General features: G+C 33.4%; 1 protein-coding gene across 5 annotated transcripts in view; it reads left to right on the forward strand.

Moving 5' to 3' along the window:
- The window catches only part of LOC143051630 (mothers against decapentaplegic homolog 4-like), a 35,416-nt gene extending 12,830 nt beyond the window's left edge, over window positions 1-22,586 (forward strand). For 2 of the 5 annotated variants that reach the window (XM_076224528.1, XM_076224529.1), the window contains exons 6-13: window positions 278-421; window positions 4,070-4,183; window positions 5,657-5,728; window positions 8,070-8,126; window positions 11,436-11,619; window positions 12,396-12,564; window positions 14,750-14,888; window positions 19,233-22,586. In XM_076224528.1, coding sequence (XP_076080643.1) covers window positions 278-421; window positions 4,070-4,183; window positions 5,657-5,728; window positions 8,070-8,126; window positions 11,436-11,619; window positions 12,396-12,564; window positions 14,750-14,888; window positions 19,233-19,456 — 1,103 coding nt within the window. In that variant the 3' untranslated portion in view covers window positions 19,457-22,586. The remainder of the gene's footprint in view (window positions 1-277; window positions 422-4,069; window positions 4,184-5,656; window positions 5,729-8,069; window positions 8,127-11,435; window positions 11,620-12,395; window positions 12,565-14,749; window positions 14,889-19,232) is intronic. The other 3 variants (XM_076224530.1, XM_076224532.1, XM_076224533.1) reach the window with 3 other exon arrangements.
- The last annotated feature ends 1,276 nt before the right edge of the window (window positions 22,587-23,862 follow it).

The raw sequence follows: 23,862 nt of genomic DNA on the forward strand, positions 1-23,862 counted from the left end.
GAGGAAAGTTCATACACAGTTTATTTCAATAGAATACGATAAAAGTTTTAAGGTGACAAATAATAACATGTTTACATAAAAATATTTATTTTCCCACAATGCAATAACTTTAACTCTTGATAACAAGATAATTTTGTTTCTTTGATGATGCTGCATATTTAAGTGTATCTAATTTTAAAAGCTGAATGAATAAATGTTGGCAGACGTCAGTTCAATTAAATTATCATTGAGTTATTTTTTAGGAGATATGATTTTATTTAATTGGTTGTTTATCTAGGTCAAGGGTCACCGACCCCTCAGAGCACAGTTCAACACCAGCAGCTACACCAGACACAGCAGTTGGCAGGGGCGGGGCAGGCTGGACCGAACCCTATCCACGCCATGTCCCCGCAGCCCCTGTCTTCACCTTCTCCCCAGTCAGGTTAATGTTTGGCTGTGTGTGTTACAGACTGTCATATTCAAGCTTTTTATATACACTGATTAGAATCACTTTTAAATTACTAAACTTGTTTGTCAAGTTCAATTTAATTTTTCAAGAAAAAAAACAAAAAGTATGATATTAAACATGAAAATAATACATTTAATTTGAAATATGATGCATTTCTTTATTATTGCAATTCACACAAACTGATGAAAAATAAAACCAAAAGGAGTAGGTTCAAAAAGCTCACTGAAACAAGTATATGAACTTGAATTCTGTGAACTTTTTTAATTTAATTTTTGTCAATTTGATGAAAATATTTTTTAAAGCAATTAAAACAAAATCAAACAGTTTTAACATAAATTTCTTACTACTTTTCAGTATTTTTAGAGATTCTGAAAATAAGATCATATTTGGAGATTAGGACTTAACTTTTTTTTTGGAAAGAACTTTATTTAAAAGACTTACTGATAGAATAAAAATAGCACTGAAAGCTTGATATTGACAGACTGTATTTAATGGCTTATTTTGCATAGAATATAGTTGCTATGGTGATGTAACTGCACGTCTGCTTCATAATACATATAGTCTTGCTTGCTTGCATATTTACCTATATTGTATGTCTGCCTACATTTGTATATCCTTTTATATGTGAATTTCTATAATAGTATATGTGTGTCCTTTTTGCCTATCATACACCATTTTATAATTCATGTAGTTGTTAGATTTGTGTGTGCTTTTGATTTTTCCGTTTGATTAGAGGTTTTTGAATTTTTCTTGGAGTTTGGTTATTTTTGTTCTTTTACTTTTTATAGTACTTACTATGATATGCTGTTGTCTGTCAGTGATGAACACTTCCGACAATAACTCCAAAATGCTTTCAACAATTTTCTTGTAACCTTGATGAATTGTTTATATCTAAGCCCTCTTTCAATTTTGATGAATTTCAGATTTTGCATTTCTGAGTTGTCATAATTTATTCTTTATAACATGGTTGATCATTCAGTTTCTGACTGTAACTTAGAATGCTTTGAACCATTTTCATGAAACTTTGGTTAGTTATTGAAATATAATGACATTAGTTTCCTTTTGGTTTTGGAGAATAGGACTTTATTCATACAAAAGGCGGGATTTTCCAGTTTTCAGATAAGAACTCAAAAAATATTCATGCAGATTTTATGAACTTGATGTTTTTTGACTGATTTTGAAGAATTACATTTAATTTTATCCAAAAATAACAGTAATAATAATTATTTGAGACCTTTAACGATTTAGACGAATCACAGTAAAATTTTAACCTATTTGACGCTATGGGTATCAAAAAATGACCGTTTGATGCTTGATGGTAAAGGGCATACATACAGTCCTGTAAGCCTAGAAGGTTGCACTTAGTTAATACAGCTGTTTCAAAAACAAGGCCTCTTCTGGAGAGATATATGTATATATATTATATTATTCATAGAAATTTTGTTTTGTTTACATACTGGTTCCTATATCTTATCTCTATGCTTCCTCTCATAGAGACCTATTTTCTGTTATGTCTTATCAATGTTTTGCCAACTTTACTGTTCCAAATAAAACTTTACTAGTGAGGCCCCTCATGGGGGGGTCCTAGTAATCACATAATCACCATTTTTTTGCCAATATAATCACATAATCATTAAATATTTGCTTATCTTTAGTAATCAAATAATCATAAACTAAAAATACAGTCCTAGGTAATCAAATAATCATGAAATATTTGGCTTAATAATCAAATAATCATTAAAAAAACGGCCAAGTAATCACATAATCAAAAACCCCATGAGGGCCCTCCTTACTGTTCCAAATAAAACTTTACTCGTCTAGGGCATCAGACTTGTGACTTATGGAGCAGAATTTGATTTGATGATTTTCTACCAAACTTACAGCTCTTCTAGATTGCTGCTTGCTTATTTATTCTAGGTTACATTTTAGGCAGCTTATAGAGTAGATTGATATGTGGATAACTGGATTACAGTGCCTATATGGATTCATTATAACTTAGGGGTACCAGTTTTTCGTGAATAAGCAGGGGGTTCAAAATAGTGAGAGTTGGAGGTCCAGGACCTGTCTTTTCTAGGAGAGGATTTTCAATTTCTAAATTACAAAAGTCAAGGATCTACTGTTCTTTAAACTAATTCACAATACACAACCATCTAATTTCTTAGGGAGGACCTTTTACTGAAAGTTTAAAATGGTCCTGGACCTTTCACTATTAAAAGCAAATTTGATCCCCTGTAATAAGAAGGGTGTTGGTAAATTGCAAATTTAAATGACGTAAAAAATATCTGTAGTCTTGAATGCATACTTTTGGAAAACAACTATATCAAACATCCATAAAAATGCAATTTTCTTTAATCCATGAAAATTATTATACATGAAAATATATGAATCCACAGTTTGTTGATACACTACAGCTGATCTGTATATTTTCAATTCCATCAGCCAGTAGTAAGACTTAAGATTTTAGTAAGAATTGACTTCTTCAGGTTGTCATATTTCTAGGTATAAAATTTCAGTTATTTTATGATAGACCAAATTAAGTGTACATGGCTTGTCCACAAAATTTGACATGATCTATAAGTTTCTCTCCCCTTTTCACTCCCATTATAAACTGTTTGATATCATAGATTAATTGTTGTTTACTAAATTTTCAGTGGCAAATAGTTTGTACAAAATGAGGACAAAAACAACTTTTGAAATCATTAACTTTAGCAAGGGTATTTTACTACCTGAAAAGGATGATGCCAGTTGACCATTGATAAGATTGAATTGGGTCTGTTGGGAATTTAAAATTGAATTGAGTTGTAGTGTAACATTTCAAAACCATGTGTTTTAAACTTATAAGTAAAAATTTGATCATAAGAATTTAAGCTATTTGTTTCAGGCATGTTAGAAAAAAATGAACAAAAGAGATCTTTTATTTTGATATTCCCTTGATATAACAGACAGAAGATCCATCGTAACATGCATGTTTAAATGATATTTTTAAACTGTTATGAAATTTAATTTATTTAGTTGAAGATTTTCATTCAGTGTATTTGAATTTCACAATTATTTTACTGATAATTTTTTGCAATGAATTGTTTTAAGTGTAGTAAATTACATTGTTCTATGTTTGATGTTTGACATAAGTAGACCACATTTGAAAATACCATTGAAAATTCCTTTTGTAATGAAGGATAAATTCGCCTAGCAGAAAAATTATAAATTATTTTATTCAAGGAAGAATTACCTGTCTGCCTTTTACATCGCTCCTTGTAAAGTTTTACCATTCTGCTTTTAATACAATGTCAAATGTGCAAATGTCAAGAATCTTATGAGAATCACTTTCTGTTTATGAAAAAAAAGATTTTCAGTGGTATTTCCAAACTTTGTTTTCCTACAAATTTAACTATTGTTGTTAGTTTTGCACGTAATATTTTGTCATATTTTTTGGAATGACATTTTAAATTTTTAAGTTAAATCTCTTTTTCAACTCCTGAACACAGCAGACTTTAGTAAATGTATCACATGATATGTACATTTAGTCACATGATAAATTTTTATCCAATCACAGCTGACTTTAGTTAATGTATCACTTGATATGGACGTTTAGTCACATGATTAATTTTTATCCAATCACAGCTGCCAGTTCCATCAGTCATGCCCATGGTGTTCCTCAGTCACCGTTGGATTGTTATGGCAACCAAATACCTCATGTATCTCAGGCACAACCAGCCCTAAGTCCTTTTCCTAGAAGTAAGTAATTTTATGCATTACTTTGGCATAGATTAAATAACTTCTTTTCAATAAAAATTTCACAAACGCAAAATCACTTTTTAATTAATAATTTTTTCTATTTCACAGCACATGTTCATGCGTAGTCACAATAAATCCAGAGAAAAATCAAAAGAAACCAAATACATACTTATGTCGTAATATGCAAAACCCAATAACTGGTCTAAGAGAGATAACTCTCTTATTAATATGCTAACTTTACCATAAACATAATGCAATATTTAAGTTTTTTCCACTGATAAATTGAAGCAATCTTTACCCTCAGTGCTTACAAGCACTTTGATTATATCTTGTCACATAATTTGTACAAATAGCTACATGGTCCAAAATTTCAGACACAATGGGCATGACGGGCAGTCCGTCCATGTCTTCTGGTATTTGCTACTGGACATTAGCAAGCATCAGTAAAATAATCAATCAACGTTGACATATTGTTCTTAAGAATTATTAAACCTAAATACCTTTAAAGAAGCAGGTTTAAAGGTGTAAAACTTTCCAAACACAATTTGACAAGTGACCATTTTACTTTGAAGGCAAAGCTGTAAATTTATAACCATCCTGGCATCCAAACCACAAATTTGTTTTTTTTTTGTATTTTTTGATGAACTAGGTTTCAGAGGTTCCTGTAATTTTGTAACAATCATAATATGAGCATGATACATTTTCTCAATCATTCCTCAGCAACAGACTTGGGTTATTTGTAATTGTAATCATTAAATAACTGTAGTAGACTACAACTTTTTCAAATTATCATTGTGATCATTAATCAGCCAAAAATTTGATTGCATGTAATTTAATTTAATCAATTACTTTTCTTCACAATACAACTTTTTAACATATAAAGATAAGGATTATTTATAATTATTGTGATGTGTTTGATTTATTAGACTTATATGAGGTTAATATGGTCAATCAGGATCTTGAGTTTGTTATGCCCCATTTATGGGCATTATGTTTTCTGGTCTGCGTCCGTTCGTCCCATCATTCGTTTGTCCGTCAGTTCATCCTTATGTCCCGCTTCAGGTTAAAGTTTTTGTTTGAGGTAGTTTTTGATGAAGTTGAAGTCCAATCAACTTGAAACTTACTTAACATGCTCCCTGCCTCCCTATGATATGATCTTTCTAATTTTAATACCAAATTATAAATTTTCCCCCAATTTCACGGTCCACTGAACATAGAAAATGGAAGTGCGGATGGGGCATCCATGTACTTTGGACACATCCTTGTTTTTGTTGAGTTAGCAACTGTCTGATATGATCTGTAAACCAAATGCTTGTATATTCTTTTATAATGCAATGTTCATGTATGAAATTTTTGGTTGCCACTAGTAGAGCTTTTATAACTGCCTGCATTTTTAGAACAACCAATTCAAGATGCCTACATTTTTATTGTCTCCCTAATCACGATAATATTTTGCTTATTTTATTGTTGCAGCTGCTCCTGAAGGTGCTACTTGGACGGGGAACAACACTGCCACCTATACACAAAATCTAGAACCTCAGTACTGTAAGTCTGTAACACTGCCACCTAAACACAAAAAAAACCTCAGTACTGTAAGTCTGTAACACTGCCACCCATACACAAAATCTAGAACCTCAGTAATATAAGTCTGTAACACTGCCACCTATACACAAAACCTAAAACCTCAGTAATATAAGTCTGTAACACTGCCACCCATACACAAAATCTAGAACCTCAGTAATGTAAGTCTGTAACACTGCCACCTATACACAAAACCTAGAACCTCAGTAATGTAAGTCTGTAACACTGCCACCCATACACAAAATCTAGAACCTCAGTAATGTAAGTCTGTAACACTGCCACCTATACACAAAACCTAGAACCTCAGTACTGTAAGTCTGTAACACTGCCACCCATACACAAAATCTAGAACCTCAGTAATGTAAGTCCGTAACACTGCCACCTATACACAAAACCTAGAACCTCAGTACTGTAAGTCTGTAATACTGCCACCTATACACAAAATCTAGAACCTCAGTACTGTAAGTCTGTAACACTGCCACCTATACACAAAACCTAGAACCTCAGTACTGTAAGTCTGTAACACTGCCACCCATACACAAAATCTAGAACCTCAGTACTGTAAGTCTGTAACACTGCCACCTATACACAAAACCTTGAACCTCAGTACTGTAAGTCTGTAACACTGCCACCCATACACAAAATCTAGAACCTCAGTAATGTAAGTCTGTAACACTGCCACCTATACACAAAACCTAGAACCTCAGTACTGTAAGTCTGTAACACTGCCACCTATACACAAAATCTAGAACCTCAGTACTGTAAGTCTGTAACACTGCCACCTATACACAAAACCTAAAACCTCAGTACTGTAAGTCTGTAACACTGCCACCTATACACAAAACCTAGAACCTCAGTACTGTAAGTCTGTAACACTGCCACCTATACACAAAACCTAGAACCTCAGTACTGTAAGTCTGTAACACTGCCACCTACACACAAAAAAAACTTCAGTACTGTAAGTCTGTAACACTGCCACCTACACACAAAAAAACCCTCAGTACTGTAAGTCTGTAACAATGGAATATTTCTACCTGTACTAAAATTCTTGCATTTGTACATGTAATGATGTACTGTACATTCAGAAACTATATTGCCATTTTTAAATTTAAAAGAAACGGATCTCTGAAATTTTCTGTTGAAAGATATTGCAAACATTTCAGGATATTCATACTGAAGAAATCATGTAAATTTCAAAACTTTGCTATTACCAGATTCTTGCATTCACAAATTCCACATTTTGATGATTACAGTGTTACCTGTGTTATCCGACATATTGGGGGACCAGAAAAAAATGTCCGATTAAGCAGGAAGTCGAAATAATCATGTTTATTCTGCCAAGATAGGCATATTTTGGGACCATGAAAATGTGTCGGTTAAAGCAGGATGTTTATTTTGGGCCCACGAAAATGTGTCGGTTAAAGCAGGATGTTTATTTTGGGACCACGAAAATGTGTTGTTTAAAGCAGGATTTTGGAATACTCAGGTGTCAGATTAGGCAGGTTACACTGTATCGCAAACAGAGAAAGTTTTTAGATGGAATTTATGTCTTGTTTCCTGCTATTGGAGGGTCAATCAACCCTATGCTTGACCCCCAACCTTAGGGACGACATCAAAAGATCAATGTAAGATAAAAAAAACTTAATTTAAATAGTTTGGGGTTGGGGAGGGGGGTGGGGGTTGAACTGCTGCAAGATGTGGTTATCCGACAAACCGACATTGATTTTTACTTATATCTATATGGGTCAATCAATTTTTCCCAAATTAAGTTAAGAGGGGGGTGGGGGGTCAGTGAAAAAACTATGTGAATTAAGTTTTTTATCCTTCATTGAACTTTTGATGTCATCCCTTACACATTTGAAACATTTATTTACTTGATATTTTTTATCAGACTACATAGATTGGACTTGATAATGATATTAACAAGAATTGAGGGAACATATTTTGTTACGTTCTTTCAATTGAACTAAGTCAGGAATCTGATGTACAGTAGTTGTCGTTTGTTTATGTAATATATACGTGTTTCTCGTTTCTCGTTTTGTTTATATAGATTAGACCGTTGGTTTTCCCGTTTGAATGGTTTTACACTAGTAATTTTGGGGCCCTTTATAGCTTGTTGTTCGGTGTGAGCCAAGGCTCCGTGTTGAAGGCCGTACTTTAACCTATAATGGTTTACTTTTTAAATTGTTATTGTATGGAGAGTTGTCTCATTGGCACTCACACCACATCTTCCTATATCTATTTAATAAAATCTCTCCCAGCATTGAAAAATGTTGAAATTTTGTCGTTTTTTTTTAAATTTCAGGGAACAACAATCATTTACAAAGTCAAGAAATGCTTACACCCTTAACTAACCAACCTCGTAAGTATAATAACAGTACACATGTCTTACCGTACAAATGTTTCATGTGGAACAGAATCTATATACCCTTCCCCAGTACATGAGAGCACCACAGTTATTGGTAGGGTTTGTGTTGCTCAGTCAACCTCGTAAGTATAATAACAGTACACATGTCTTACCGTACAAATGTTTCATGTGGAACAGAATCTATATACCCTTCCGCAGTACATTAGAGCACCACAGTTATTGATAGGGTTTGTGTTGCTCAGTCAAGTTTCTATGTAGTATTTTATGGATTGTTATTTGTCTTTTCATTTTTTTAAAATTTTTGCCATGATGTTCTCTTTTTTTAGCACAACCAGAGTTTACGAAAACGATTTTTGACCCTTCGGTCATGGGACCAAGAAAGCCAGAATATTTGTCAGTCCTACAAAATTTTAGCCAGTCCTAAAAATTCTGTCAGTATGATACTGAAATAAAAATAATAACAAATTTTGTCAAACAATAACTTTATTAATATTACGGTTTTGACAGCCACAAACAAATTAACAATAAAGGACCATTTCTGTTCTTTTGATTGTTCTTATTTAAAGTCATATTCGCTTAGGAGATAACTGTATTGTATTTTAAACTCCAACGGCATCAATTGGGGATTTGATGGTCGCAAATTAAGTTTACTGGCGACACGTTAGCTGAGACAGTAAACAGGTATTTGCGACCATCAAATCCCCAATTGATGCCGTTGAAGCTTAAAATACAATATTGTTATCTCCATTCTAATGAAACTGACAGAAAAAAACGTTAAATCATGTATTTAAAACCTGTCATATGCCGTCTGCGCTTGCGCGTACGTCCCATAGCATCAATTGCCAATTGATGCCATGTAAATAAGTGACGTTATTCAACCAAAATGAACGTTACAAACGTTGTTGCATTAGAATATTCATTTCATCATCTGAATCACTTTCTCAGAATTTGTAATCTCCATTGAAGGGTTCAATCAATTTGATTGTTTGCCTGGGACGGCTACATGAACAAATTTAGCAAGCCACGTGTAGATAGCCACTTTGGTTTCAGTTTGTTTATATTAGGAAACCCGTACCGGAAATTAGCAGCAGGTTCATCTCATGACCGATGTAAACACGTACTGGAATTAGTTACGGTACATCTAATTACAGATAAAAAACCCACTGCAAGGACTTTTTAACTTTGGTCATTGGGACCGGCACTAGCTTTCAAAATACTGGTCCGAGCCTTATTTTGACCGACAGGACAGACCATTTTCGCAAACTCTGCACAACTAGCCTAAAAGGCCATGTGAGCTTTTCTCATCACTTGGTGTTTGTCATCCGTCACCCTTCATTGTAGTCTGTTAAATTTCACAAAAATTGTCTTCTGAACCTTCTGGGTCTGGTGGTATTTACTCCAAAGGGGGGTTCAAAAAGTTAGGGGCAGTGTTCTTCACAGAAATTTTGGATAGCATCACATTTTGCGTAAAAAAAATTAACTGTATTTTTTTAATGTCATTTGTCGCGTTGCGTTGATGCTGTATTTCCTTTATATGTTTTAATTTATATTGTTCAATTCATAACTGAGAATACAATTAAACTATAACCACAAAAACAGTTGTTTCAGTTTATGTTTTCTTTATTCATTTATAGTTACAGAATTATTTTTTTCCTTTTGTGCCAAATAAAAATAAATATGTGGTTTCATTTACCCAACAATAAGTCAAATGAATGAATGGTTCATTATAGTGCAACCTGTATATATACAAAACTAAATATCTAGTACACAAAATTAACTATTTTTTATATTATATTAAGTAAAGATAAAGTAGCAAAAGTAGCAAAAAAAATCAATTTAAAAACTTTTTTTTATCATGTTTATGAAATTCATTGTTTCATGGCACTCAATGAGTTAGTCCCAGTTGTTTCTTATCTTTACATCAAAATGATATGTATTTTTAACAAAGTTATCTAACAAATAGTCTGTTAATGCGTAGTTTTCTCTCTTGGTATATTTTTTCTGTCTACTGTCCATCTGTTGTCATTAATGTGAAAATGCGAATTTTTGTCATATCTGGTCCGGTTGCTATCTGTAGTATACACAAAAATGTGCAAAGGCGGCCGTTGAAAAATTTACGAAAATGAGTCCGAGAATAAACATTGTTTGACAAGAGATTGTGAATGAATAAGACGCTTTTAATGCATTAAATGGATTAAACATAAACTTAAGCCAATTATGATAACTTTTTAAAGAAGTATTAAACTGATTTCAGCTCTAAACCAAAATTCTCGCTCTCGGAAGAGAAAGAAAGTATTTTTTGGAGAGTTGCACAAATAAACGACCTTTTTAAAAAAAAAAAAAAAAATCGTTTCAATCTTTGAAATTTCGTAAGGGCTATTCCAGAAAAAAATGTATGGAGGGGTTGGAAGGCAGTTTTTGTCAGCACCCGCCACCCAGACAATTGTAATTTAGAATAATAGTGCATTATAGTGTGAAAAATTGCTCTGATACCGATCACCCATGTATTATTAATATAATGTGCCTTCCAACCCCCCCATACATTTTTTTCTGGAATAGCCCTAATACAAAAACGTAGATTTCAAATTGTTTTGTGATTGCATTTTTCCATGTCGAAATTGGTGATTGAAGACACGTGGTATTAGTAATGTCACAAGTGTCAGCTTGGGATATTCGCATCCAAACAGTTATCACCCTGAGAGCAATTAACACCAACTGTAGCTATTTAATCTCTTAATTGCCTTTAGTGTCCGACTTCAAGGGATTACAATTAAAGGTGATATAATTTTTATGATCATAATCGATAATAGATGAAAGTTCAAAATTGAGGACAAGTAAAATAGCAAAAATTAGCATCTTCAAAATAATTATAGCGTCGCGGGATTTATTATAGCATCACGGTGAAAAAAATATAGCGCTAAAACGGCCTGGGGAGAACACTGGTTAGGGGGAGGGGGTTTCAATTGTTTAAAAGGGTTCATATTTTAGTTTGTAAAAACAATTTTCAGATATTCGACCTCTGCGATTGTATCAGGCTGAGCTCAGTGAATTTTTTTATTTTAAGCAGAAAAAGAATTTGAAATTGGACACAGTCTTCATTCATGTCATTCCAAAAGAAAAATCTCTAGAAGAAGGTTGGTTGAGATTTGCAAATAAAATCATACTAACTTCTATGTCAATACTTTCACAATTTTGTAGATAACATAAAAGTATATGACGTCTTCTTTTACAGGTAACACCTGCCTCATATGAGTTGACAAAGTATACAAACTTTAAATGTTGTTTTTTTCCTGTTTATTTCAGCTCCAGAATTCTGGTGCACCATTACTTATTTTGAACTTGATCAGCAAGTTGGGGAAACATTTAAAGTTCCATACAGTTATTCCACAGTGAAGGTTGATGGATATACTGACCCATCCAGTTTAGACAGATTCTGTTTAGGACAGCTCTCCAATGTTCATAGGACTGAAGCAAGCGAGCGGGCTCGGTAAGAATAAAAAAGGCTTACTCATGTGTACATGGATTTAATCAATGTATAATGTATTAGTTTTGTAGGTAATAAATAAGTGGTTGCGTGCAAGGGTGTTAAGCTAAAGAAATTAATGCAAATTTATTTAGGATTTATGTCCCTTTGAACTGAAAATTTGGCTTAAATAAACTACTGCTACAATTTGTCAATCATCACAACTTCTCTTAAATTGGCCGTCAGAATTTCATGAAACTAGTTAGTAAATGAGGACATAATATAGAGATATGCACATCAACAAGAAACTTTTATCAGTTTATTATTATGCCCCACCTACAATAGTAGAGGGGCATTATGTTTTCTGGTCTGTGCGTCTGTTCATATTTCCGTTTGTTTGTTTGTCCATCTGCCCATCCCGTTTCAGGTTTAAGTTTTTGGTCGAGGTAGTTTTTGATGAAACTGAAGTCCAATTAACTTGAAACTTAGTACACATGTTTTATATGATGTGAAATTTATCATTTTAGTGCCCTAATTTCACGGTCCACTAATGATAGTGTAAGTGGGGTATCCATGTACTAGGGACACATTCTTGTTTTAGTAGAAATGAACCTTTGAATCAGGTGAAATGTTATTTGTCCAGTGACAATGTAGGGCATGGATATGTGACCATGCCTGAAAAGGTTTTATACTTCCTGTTTTAGATAGAAGTTATATCCCTGCTGTAGCAGAGGAGGCATATAGTTTTACCCTTGTTCATCTGAACATATGTTCCAAAATTGTTTTATTTTGTGTTTTAGATTACACATAGGTAAAGGAGTACAGTTGGATTACCGTGGGGAGGGAGACGTATGGATCAGATGTGTCAGTGACCACAGTGTATTTGTACAGAGCTATTACCTTGACCGTGAGGCTGGCCGAGCACCGGGGGATGCTGTGCATAAAATATATCCCAGTGCATATATAAAGGTAATGGTGAATTCACTGTACATAAAATATATCCTAGTGCATATATAAGGCCAACTAAAATTAATAAGTAGATTTTCATCCAAATATTTGAAAAAAATGGGGCGGGTGGGAGGATTTTATTTCATATGAAACCCTTTTGCATGTTTTGTGACGAGTTCTTCATATATGCAAGTGTATAATAAGCTTATATCATGTATTGTTAAGGCCGTACAGTCATTTTGGTATTTTTTGGATAGATGTCTCATTGGCAATCATACCACATCTTCTTTTTTATATACACAAGTATGAGGAATCTTACATAATTTTTCAGATCCTTAAATAAATATATCTAATTGCGGCTTTAAAAACTTAACAACAAAAACGTGTGAGAAATACTCTCTTCAGTTAGACTACCTACACCAAATGTATTTGGGTTTCTAAACAATGGTTTGTATTCCTATAAAATGAAGCAAATGCATTGGTATGCAACACAATTATTATGAGTACAGAATAAAATAAAAACTCAGAGAATGTTGAAAATAATAGGGTTGGTACTTTATATGCAAGATGAAAATATAATCATGTAAAACATGAACTTAATAATAAAAAAATATGTTGTTTAATGACTCTTTTTGGGTGTATTGGGACTTTTGCTGTTTGTCAACATAAAAAGACAGCCATGGGTAAAATCAAAGGGCTTGCATAAATAAAATACAGATGTTAGTCAACTTTTTAATTTCAATAAACGGTCATAAATCTGACAAGTTCGTGCTTGTATTTCAATATCTATAATCCAGTCATGTTTTCTGTATCAATGGTTTCCACGAATCTTGCGCTTTGGGTATCATTTACAGTTTAAATTTACTGAGACAAAGTCATTGCATAAATAAAAAAGTCCGCAGTTTTCTAATCACAGAAATTTGTGACATACCGCGATTTGCAGTCTTGGAAACAGCGTGTTTCTCTTAACACCAATATTTCACGTCATTCTCGTTATCAATCTTTACTCTCGGAAGATGATGTTGTCATCATAGAGCAGCGGAAAGGTCGACTTAATCATTTTTGTTAGATTTACTTGAGGTACAAAATGAAATTTGAAACAGGAAGCTTTGAGGATGAAACCAAATTTTAACGGTTACCGGTAATGGGAATGACCGAAATCCGGAAATCGTAAATTTTATAAAATAAAAAAATTCGGGGCGGGACGATTTCAGAGGGGCGGGCGGGGATGATAATCTATCAATTAATTTTAATTGGCCTAAAGGTAATGGTGAATTCACTGTACATACAATATATCCCAGTACATATATAAAGGTAATGGTGAATTCACTGTACATAAAATATATCCCAGTACATATATAAAGGTAATGGTGAATTCACTGTACATAAAATATATCCCAGTACATATATAAAGGTAATGTTGAATTCACTGTACATAAAATATATCCCAGTGCATTTATAAAGGTAATGGTGAATTCACTGTAAATTGGAAGATAATAAGGACTGAATGAATATCATTTGTAAAACACTCAACGACCTCTAATAATTGATATAAAAAAACTTTCATTTTGAACAGACCGACTATGATATATTTTTTATGCTTTATCATACACTTCAGGTTCAGTTATTTTATAAGATACATCTCAACAATTGTTTTATAAAATAAGTTTTAGAAATACTTATAGGGAACAGTGGCGGAACCAGAAATTTTCATAAGTGGGGGCCCACTGGCTGCCTAAGAGGGGGCCCGATCTCGTCACGCTTCAGTGATTCCCTATGTAAGCAACCAAATTTTGTTCTCAAAAGGGGGGCCCGGGCCCCCTAGGCCCCCCCCCTAAATCCGCCTCTGGGGAAAGCAAATTTGCAGCAATTGCACTTCAGACTAAAAAATAGATCTTAAAAGAGATACTCATTGAAATTTTAAAAAAATCTTTCAGTGGTGGTGAATCTGTGAACAACAGGCTCCTGACTTGGGACAGGTGCATAAAAAAGCATATTTTTGTTGGTTTATTGTTTTGTACCTTAAATTAGGTGTTGGTTTTCATGTTCAAACTGTCTTACATTTTGTACATTTTTTCATTGCTGGTGGCTGTACTGTGGCATCTATTTGCTAATATCCATATCATTTGAACTCTACTGGATAATTGTCTCAATAGCAATGGTATCATATCATCTTATATATTGTAACATTTGAATTTTTTTGTAGGTATTTGATATTCGTCAGTGTCATAGACAGATGCAACAACAAGCGGCTACAGCCCAGGCGGCAGCTGCTGCACAGGCTGCTGCTGTTGCAGGAAATGTTCCAGGACCTGCTTCAGTTGGTGGCATCGCTCCAGCTGTCGGTATGTTAACATTAATTAAAAGTAATATGAATGGTTACAGTGAAAATTTGCCAAACATTCTTTTGTTCCACTTTTTTCGTAATTTAAAGTTATAAAAAAAGGTCATGGTATTATTGCAAATGTTGTGGATGTCTATTATTGGTAACCTGGCAATTCTTTAACAAGATCACTATGTGAACAAAACAATAAAACAGACAGTGTCCTCAATTGGTAATCTCTTATAAATTTTAAGTCTTGTATATATGTTTCCTTGATAAATTTTCAGAATGGATTTTATTTCAAAATCTTTTAATCTCATTTTATTTTCATGAATCAAATGTTGGATATGTCTCATTCAGATAACAATTTGACAACTTAAAAAATCAGGAAAATTTATAGGGAAAAAAGATATAACAATCCGACACTCTCATCATCGTCAGTGGTTACATGAAGGTTCAGTTTGGGGTTCAATTTTTGTCGAGCCTGCAACTTTTGTTGCAGAAAGCTCGACATAGGGATAGTGATCCGGCGGCGGCGGCGGCTACGGCGGCGGCGTTAGCTAACTTCTTAAAAGCTTTATATTTTAGAAGGTGGAAGACCTGGATGCTTCATACTTTGTATATAGATGCCTCATGTTACGAAGTTTCCGTCAGTCACATGTCCAATGTCCTTGACCTCATTTTCATGGTTCAGTGACCACTTGAAAAAAAAGTTCAGATTTTTTGTAATGTTGAATTCTCTCTTATTATAAGTAATAGGATAACTATATTTGGTTTGTGCGTACCTTGTAAGGTCCTCATGCCCGTCAGACAGTTTTCACTTGACTTCGACCTCATTTCATGGATCAGTGAACAAGGTTAAGTTTTGGTGGTCAAGTCCATATCTCAGATACTATAAGCAATAGGGCTAGTATATTTGGTGTATGGAAGGACTGTAAGGTGTACATGACCAACTGGCAGATGTCATCTGACCTTGACCTCATTTTCATGGTTCAGTGGTTATAGTTAAGTTTTTGTGTTTTGGTCTGTTTTTCTCATACTTTATGCAATAGGTCTACTATATTTGTTGTATGGAATGATTGTAAGGTGTACATGTCTAGCGGGCAGATGTCATCTGACCTTGACCTCATTTTCATGGTTCAGTGGTCAAAGTAAAGTTTTTGAGTTTTGGTCTTTTAATCTAATATTAGATGCCAAAGATCAACTATATTTGGTGTATGGAAATATTTTATGATCTATATGTCAGTCCCGCAGGTTTTATTTGACCATGATCTCAATTTCACGGTTCATTGCACAGTGTTAAGTTTTTGTGTTTTGGTCTATTTTTGTTAAACTATAAGTAATAGGTCAACTATATTTGTTGTATGGAAGCATTGTAAGCTGTACATGTCTGCCTGGCATGGTTCATCTGACCTTGACCTCATTTTCATGGTTCATTGGTCTGTGTTTAGCTATCTTGGTTAATGTTAAGTTTATGTGACAGTTGTAATAAAGCTTTATACTTAGGACTATCAACATAATATCAATGATTAGCAAAGAAGGCGAGACATTTCAGTGTGTGCACTCTTGTTATAAGATATTAATGATTTTGTCAAACCTTCATGGAAATTTATGAAAGTTGCACATAAATTCACAATTAGGGCCATCTTACAAGAGGTTGGCCACAATATTCTATGAAAATGAATCCCCATTACCAAGCTTGAGTAAACTTTACTCTCCCATGTTTTCAGAAGTAACTAAATAGATCGAGTGTTGATAAAAAGATAATGTTGGATTTTTCTCATTTAGATAGGAACTTAACAATTTGAAAATCTGGAAACATAAAAGTATTATCAGCTAAAAAATATCTATTATATATTTGGATTTTAAGTCCAGTAAATTTAATAAAAAAAATTGAGAAATTTGAAAAAAATACAGTAAATTTCCTTTATACATAAACCAAAGACTGACCATGTCCATGTCAAAGGACAGTCTCAAAACACAGATTTTTATGCAGTTAATCTGCATTATGCGAGCACCCTAGATTTGTGGTCTACCCAAAAAATGCTGAAATACTTGCCATTGTTATTATCTAGCTGGCTACTATGTTATATATAACTAATTAAACACTTTTTTTATACTTTTTATTCTAGAATATAAAAAATATTACCATAAAAACGTTAAATGGTCGTCGATTTTCCCAAAAGGAAGTAGTGCTCATTAGGAATTCTTAAGTAGTTTATTATCGCCTGTGCTTTTGGCTAAGATGTCAAAAAACAATTGTACGAAATATTTAATCGCCGAAAATCTTTTAAGACAAGTAGTTAAGATTTCCCAAATGGCAAAAGTCGTAGGAATGTTGTTTGTCGTCAATACGTAGTACAACTACGTCAGTAGTCTATTATATAATAAGTTCTGTTGTTCATGCTGTTGGCGGCAATTTCAATTTAGAAGACGAAATTCGTATCTTTTCAATTTGGAGGCAGGGGTTCAAATTAGCGGTGGTCCGAGGTCCGCGACCTTCCACTTTCGAATTGGTTACTAGCCACGCCCGACGGGCCTTCCACTCTGAGACATAGTAGTCTCAGTTCCACTTGAAAGAAAATAAAAAATAGCTTTGCAAACCTTTTCGTCAAAGTCTCCAAATCAACGATCTCAAAACTTATTTTAATCATTATTATTCATGACAGCGATGTCAATTTTGTTCAATCGCTAGCTTAAAATCGTATCTGACTGACAAAAACAACATTGGAACACAATGACAATGGCTGCCGTGAAAAGACAATTACAATTTCGGATCCGATTCCGGAAGCAGATAAGGGTAATTCCGGGTTTTTGGCGAATCCAGGCAGGTGACAAAATACATCTATGCATGGTAAATGAATATAAACACTAGAATTGAAAACCAAAAGATATATGTAAAAGAAAGAAAAAGCAGAAAATATTTTAAACAGAAACTCAAAATTACTTTTGACAAATTTTAATGTCAAAATCCAATACAATGTGACAGCTGGGAACAGTATATCTAACAATATATATGTTCCTGGTCACAGTTTAAATTTTCTTTATCAGTGATAAATGTTGATAATGCATGTAAGATGCTTTTAAAGTGTAAACATATTACTGCAATTTTGAAGGGGTATTTTTTTTTTCTCAATTTTGAAGGATCAGTTAAAGTAACTGGAAGATTCTTACTTTATTTTCACAAATAACTACCTGAATGTAGGCAAATCATATGATATATAGGTGGCGTCCTTTGGGCCACTCTACCACCTCCTGTTTGATAACTTTGAAACGGATGACCTCTCAACCATATACATTCATGTATGGGACTATATATATAACTAATCAAATCGGAAATATAAGGGGAGTCCCCCTACCCCCTCCTGTTTGAGAACTTGGAAACCGATGAGATCCCCACCCCTAAACCATATATATTGATGTATGGGACAATATAACAAATCAAATGAAATATAGGGGAAGTCCCTGGGGTCATCCTATCCCTTCCTGTTTGAGAACTTGAAAACCCTCGAGATCCCCACCCCTAAACCATATATATTCATGTATGGAACAATATAACAAATCAAATGAAATATAGGGGAAGTCCCTGGGGTCACCTTACCCCTTCCTGTTTGAGAACTTGAAAACCCTCGAGATCCCCTCCCCTAAACCATATATATTCATGTATGGGACAATATAACAAATCATTTACATTTACTATGGGCAGGTCAGTCAGACCTCACCTTTGATCCTTGTAGTAGTGAACATTTGTCTGATTTGTGTCGCATAACTATTGTACTATAGAACACATACTCAGTTTTCTTTACAGGGAAACCAGTCCATTCATACTATTACATGTTCGTACTAAGTCAACACGTACTATTTTTTTCAACACGTACTACTAACAGTCAACTAAAACCAACGTTAACTACCAACTAGAACAACTACAATCATTGCGAACTTGTACCATTGCTGACTCACCATAAAAATATACATTTATATATTCATTGCTATTGAAACCTTGATAAAATATAAATTATTTGCCTTAATAATTAATTCATTAGATAAACATAAATGTACAATATATGAATGTTTAATGCCACATCAGAGGCGGATTTAGAGGGTTTTTCAGTGCCCCCCCCCCCCCCCCCTTGCCATTTTTGAGAAAAAAATTGGTTGATTATATAGGGAATGACTGGAGCAGGTCCCCTGTTAGGCAGGCAGTGGGCCCCCACTTATGAAAATTTCTGGATCCGCCACTGCACATAATTACGTTTGCCTGGTTTTTGGTTAACTGCCTTCAGCGCTTACAGCGCTTTGATTTTATTACAGTGTTAATTCATAAATTTTTATGTGCTTTTATTTTTGAAATTATCTTTACTTTCAGGTTTAAGTGCGGCTGCAGGGATAGGCGTTGATGACTTACGGAGGTTGTGCATATTAAGGTTGAGCTTTGTGAAAGGCTGGGGTCCAGATTACCCAAGACACAGCATTAAAGAGACCCCATGTTGGATAGAGGTACAGCTCCATAGACCTCTGCAACTTTTGGACGAGGTTTTGCAAACAATGCCACTTAGTGATCCCCGCCCACGGGGGTTCTTTTTAGGATGAATTTAGAAATATATATTTTCTTGGAAGTAGAAATCTGATCAGGTCGGACACTTTAAAAAAATCACTTAAATGTTCGTTGCAACGGCATTACAAACTGTGCCGTACATATGTTGTTGTTGTAGCTATTTTGTGGTAAAAACTTATAGTGCTATTATGTTTAGCTAAGTAAGACTAACCGATGAACACTGAGATAAAGGATTGTCACATTTGTTTTGCAAAATGCAGTAAATATGTGTATACTGTGGATTCATTTATTTCCGTGGGTATCAATTTCCGTGGATTGCTGAAAACTTGCATATTGTGTAAGTTGGACGTGTAAATTTGTAGTTCACATGTACCCACGAAACCAACGAAAATTGGTAATAATGAATTCACAGTAGTTTGGCTAAAATACCAAAGAAAACAAGATATTTGCATAACTAAATCAAATATTGTGTTCACTTCCATATTATGAATGTTTACATATCATTCCAAAGTCAAGGGAACCATTTTTATAAATTTCATTATAAACAAATTATGTTTAATATGATTTCAACTTTTATGCCCCATTTATGGGCATTATTATTTCTGGTCTGTGCTTCGTTTCATCTGTTCGTCTGTCCGTTAGTCCGTCTTTTCCGCTTCAGGTTAAAGTTTTTGGTTGAGGTAGTTTTTGATGAAGTTGATGTCCAATCAACTTGAAACTTAGTACACATGTACCCCTATGATATGATCTTTCTAATTTTAATGCCAAATTAGAGTTTTCATCCCATTTTCATGGTCCAATGAACATAGAAATGATAGTGCAGATGGGGACACATTCTTTTTTTTTTATTCAGAACTTAACCGTGCAATAAGTTATTTACTAATAAGAATTACATAGAAAAAACTGCAAACACCCGACTTTTTATTATATATTCAGATTTGCTTTTAGTCTACATCAATACTCATTAATGAAAGTCAAATCAATCAATCAACATACATAAATATGAATGAAAAAAAAGTTTTTTTGCACACCTATTAAACTATTTATAGATTTTCGCCAAACAGCTTGAGATGAAAAGCAAAGCTAATGTATGTGATTAGTTAAACAATTGAAATTTTGTATGTCAATTAATAAGTGTTATTGTACGTTAGGGCTATTCCATTTAAATGTATGGGGGAGGATAGGAAGTAAAGTTTAATTATTGAAAGTTGGTCATGGGTCTTTTTTTCAGTATTTGTCTATTACCACAATGCAAAATTATCTAAAAAAAGATAGTTCTTGGTTGAAGGAGTATTTTGATATCCTTCCTACCCTTTCACATTCATGTTAATGGAATAGCCCTAAATGTTGTTAGAGATTTTTATTCATTGTATATATATCATTGTTATCTTATAATTTTTACATGTTATTTTTATGTTGATCATGTGACTAATGGAGAATTTATTGACTTGATCATGTGATCTGCCATGTCACTGGTCATATGACTTGTCAATCTATGGAGTAAATATTGAAAGACTGAACCAGGCTTTGCATTTTGTATGTTAAACATATTGTTTATATATTTTTCAAATGCTGTTGGAAAAGATAGGATCTATTGATAGTCATTCTAGAATTAATTGGTGTAAATTTATATGTTTATACTGTATGTGCAATTTTACATGAATTTTTTGTCTTTATAGATCTTTTAAAATACACTTTTTTTTTTCTAGACATGACTTCAAAACAATTTTCATTCTGATTTTACTTATATGGTAAACACGTTGTATTGTTATCCATAAATATAAAAAGTAAATTTCAAAACGAGAACCAAAATAAAACTATTAGGTTCCAAACAGAAACCCAAATATTTCTTCTGTCTTTCAACCATGTTTAAAAATAGCATTGGAAATTATTCATCAAATAAAAAATCAACATACATGAATGTTTTGTAGAGTTATCTCCACAAAGTGATTTGAAGAATTGTTAATGTTAAAAAATTATGAAATTGATTTAATTATTATTAAATATTTGGCCTTAAACTCCTGAGGAGGGTAAATGCGCTTTGGACGCAAGAAATTTATAACTTAAAGTTTACAATTTTTAGATTTTTTTATATACAATGTTTGTCTTAGAAAAATACTAAGACATTGTTAGAATGTTCGTCTCTTTTTGTTTTTATGTGATATATAGGAATATTTTGCCATTCGCCTGATGGTGTTATTGAACAATTTGTACCCTCTTTATTATAAATAGTTTAAAAAGCCATTGTTGAAAATCTTACATAAAATCCATGTCATCGCTTCATAGTTTTGGAAGGAATAAACATGCCAATGTTAAATGTATAAAAAATCTAGAGAGAATTATTTACCGCCAAATTTTCTATGGCTTTCATGTATCTCTCAAAGAAAAAAGGACAATGACTTTGCAATTTTTCCTGCTCTCTTAATTATATGATGTATAAACTATTAATATATACCAATCTTTTAAAAAGCTGGTCATTTTGATTCATAGTAGTGAAAAACAATGATCAACCAGATAAGGCCTGTTCCAGAAAATAGTATTTCCCTCAGAAACGGCACGTTTTTTGACCCCCCACCACCCTCAGAAATAACAATAAATTTGAACAACACTCCTTTTCAACTTGGTATTTCAAATACAGCCACGCACATAATACTTAAGAAATTGCCTTCTCATAGTATTTTCTGAAGAAGGGTAGAACATTCAAAATATAATTACTGTCGATGCAAGCACATGTTTAAATGAAAAATAGCGAAATAAGTCATTACTAGCGGACATTAAGCGAAACTGTTGTTAACAAAATTTACATAACTACATGTATTATCATGTTCTCAGATATAAATACTGTCTCCAAGTGTTCACACAGATAAAGAAAGCATAGAAAATGAAGCATGTGGTTGCAAGCACATGTTTAAATTTAAGGTAGAGAAATTAGTCATAACTTGCAGACTTAAAGTGAAACTGTTGTAAACAATATTTATATTACTACATGTATTATGTTATACATTTTTGTTTTACGCTGTGAATTTTAATTCTTGTTATCTCAAAAGCTGTGTTATAAGATCCATTGCCAAAATGATAAATCAAAACTCAGTATTGTACACTTGATGTTAAACAAACCATTGAACATTGTGTAATTGTATTATAATAAAACAACAGAAAAACTTGGATGGTAGTTCTGTATGTATGAGAGTCTGGATGGGTTAACAAATAGAGAATAAAGGTAAAAAAGAATAGAACAATTGGGTGTATTGTAAAACAACAGAAACACTTGGATAGTAGTTATGTATGTAAGAGAATAGTGAACAAATAGTGCAGAACAAGGGGCAAAATGTAAGGTGTACATGTCCAACTGGCAGGTGTCATCAGATCTTGTGTTTTGGTCTTCTTTTCTCATACTTTATGCAATAGGTGTACTATATTTGTTGCATGGAATGATTGTAAGATGTACATGTCTAGTGGGGAGATGTCATTTGACCATGACCTCATTTTCATGGTTCAGTGGTTAAAGTTAAGTTTTTGAGTTTTGGTCTTTTTAGCTAATACTATATGCCATAGGTCAACTATATTTGGTGTATGGAAATATTTTATGATCTATGTGTCAGTTGTGCAAGTTTTATTTGACCTTGACCTCATTTTCATGATACATTGGTCAATGTTTAGTTATCTTGGTTAATGTTAAGTTTATGTGACCGTTGTAATAAAGCTTTATATTTAGGACTATTACCAATGATTAGTAAAAAAGGCGAGACATTTCAGTGTGTACACTCTTGTTAGAAATTAGCTGTTAAATTATTAAACACCTTTTCAATGTTTTTTTTGTTTAATTTTGTTTTTTATGTAATACATGTAAAGCAGTAGGTCATCTCATGTATGTTGTATGAAATAATTGTATGGTATACATGTCGGTCTTGTGGATGTCATTTGACCTTGACCTCATTTACATGGCTCATTGGTCAATGTTAAGTTTTTTGTCGAGCCTGCAATTTTTGTTGCAGAAAGCTCGACATAGGGATAGTGATCCGGCGGCGGCTACGGCGGCGGTGTTAGCTTACTTCTTAAAAGCTTTATATTTTAGAAGGTGGAAGACCTGGATGCTTCATACTTTGTATATAGATGCTTCATGTTACGAAGTTTCCGTCAGTCACATGTCCAATGCCCTTGACCTCATTTTCATGGTTCAGTGACCACTTGAAAAAAAAGTTCAGATTTTTTGTAATGTTGAATTCTCTCTTATTATAAGTAATAGGATAACTATATTTGATATGTGCGTACCTTGCAAGGTCCTCATGTCTGTCAGACAGTTTTCACTTGACCTCGACCTCATTTCATGGATCAGTGAACAAGGTTAAGTTTTGGTGGTCAAGTCCATATCTCAGATACTATAAGCAATAGGGCTAGTATATTCGGTGTATGGAAGGACTATAAGGTGTACATGTCCAAC

This window comes from Mytilus galloprovincialis, chromosome 11 (assembly GCF_965363235.1).
Source record: "Mytilus galloprovincialis chromosome 11, xbMytGall1.hap1.1, whole genome shotgun sequence".
Lineage (NCBI taxonomy): Eukaryota > Metazoa > Mollusca > Bivalvia > Mytilida > Mytilidae > Mytilus > Mytilus galloprovincialis.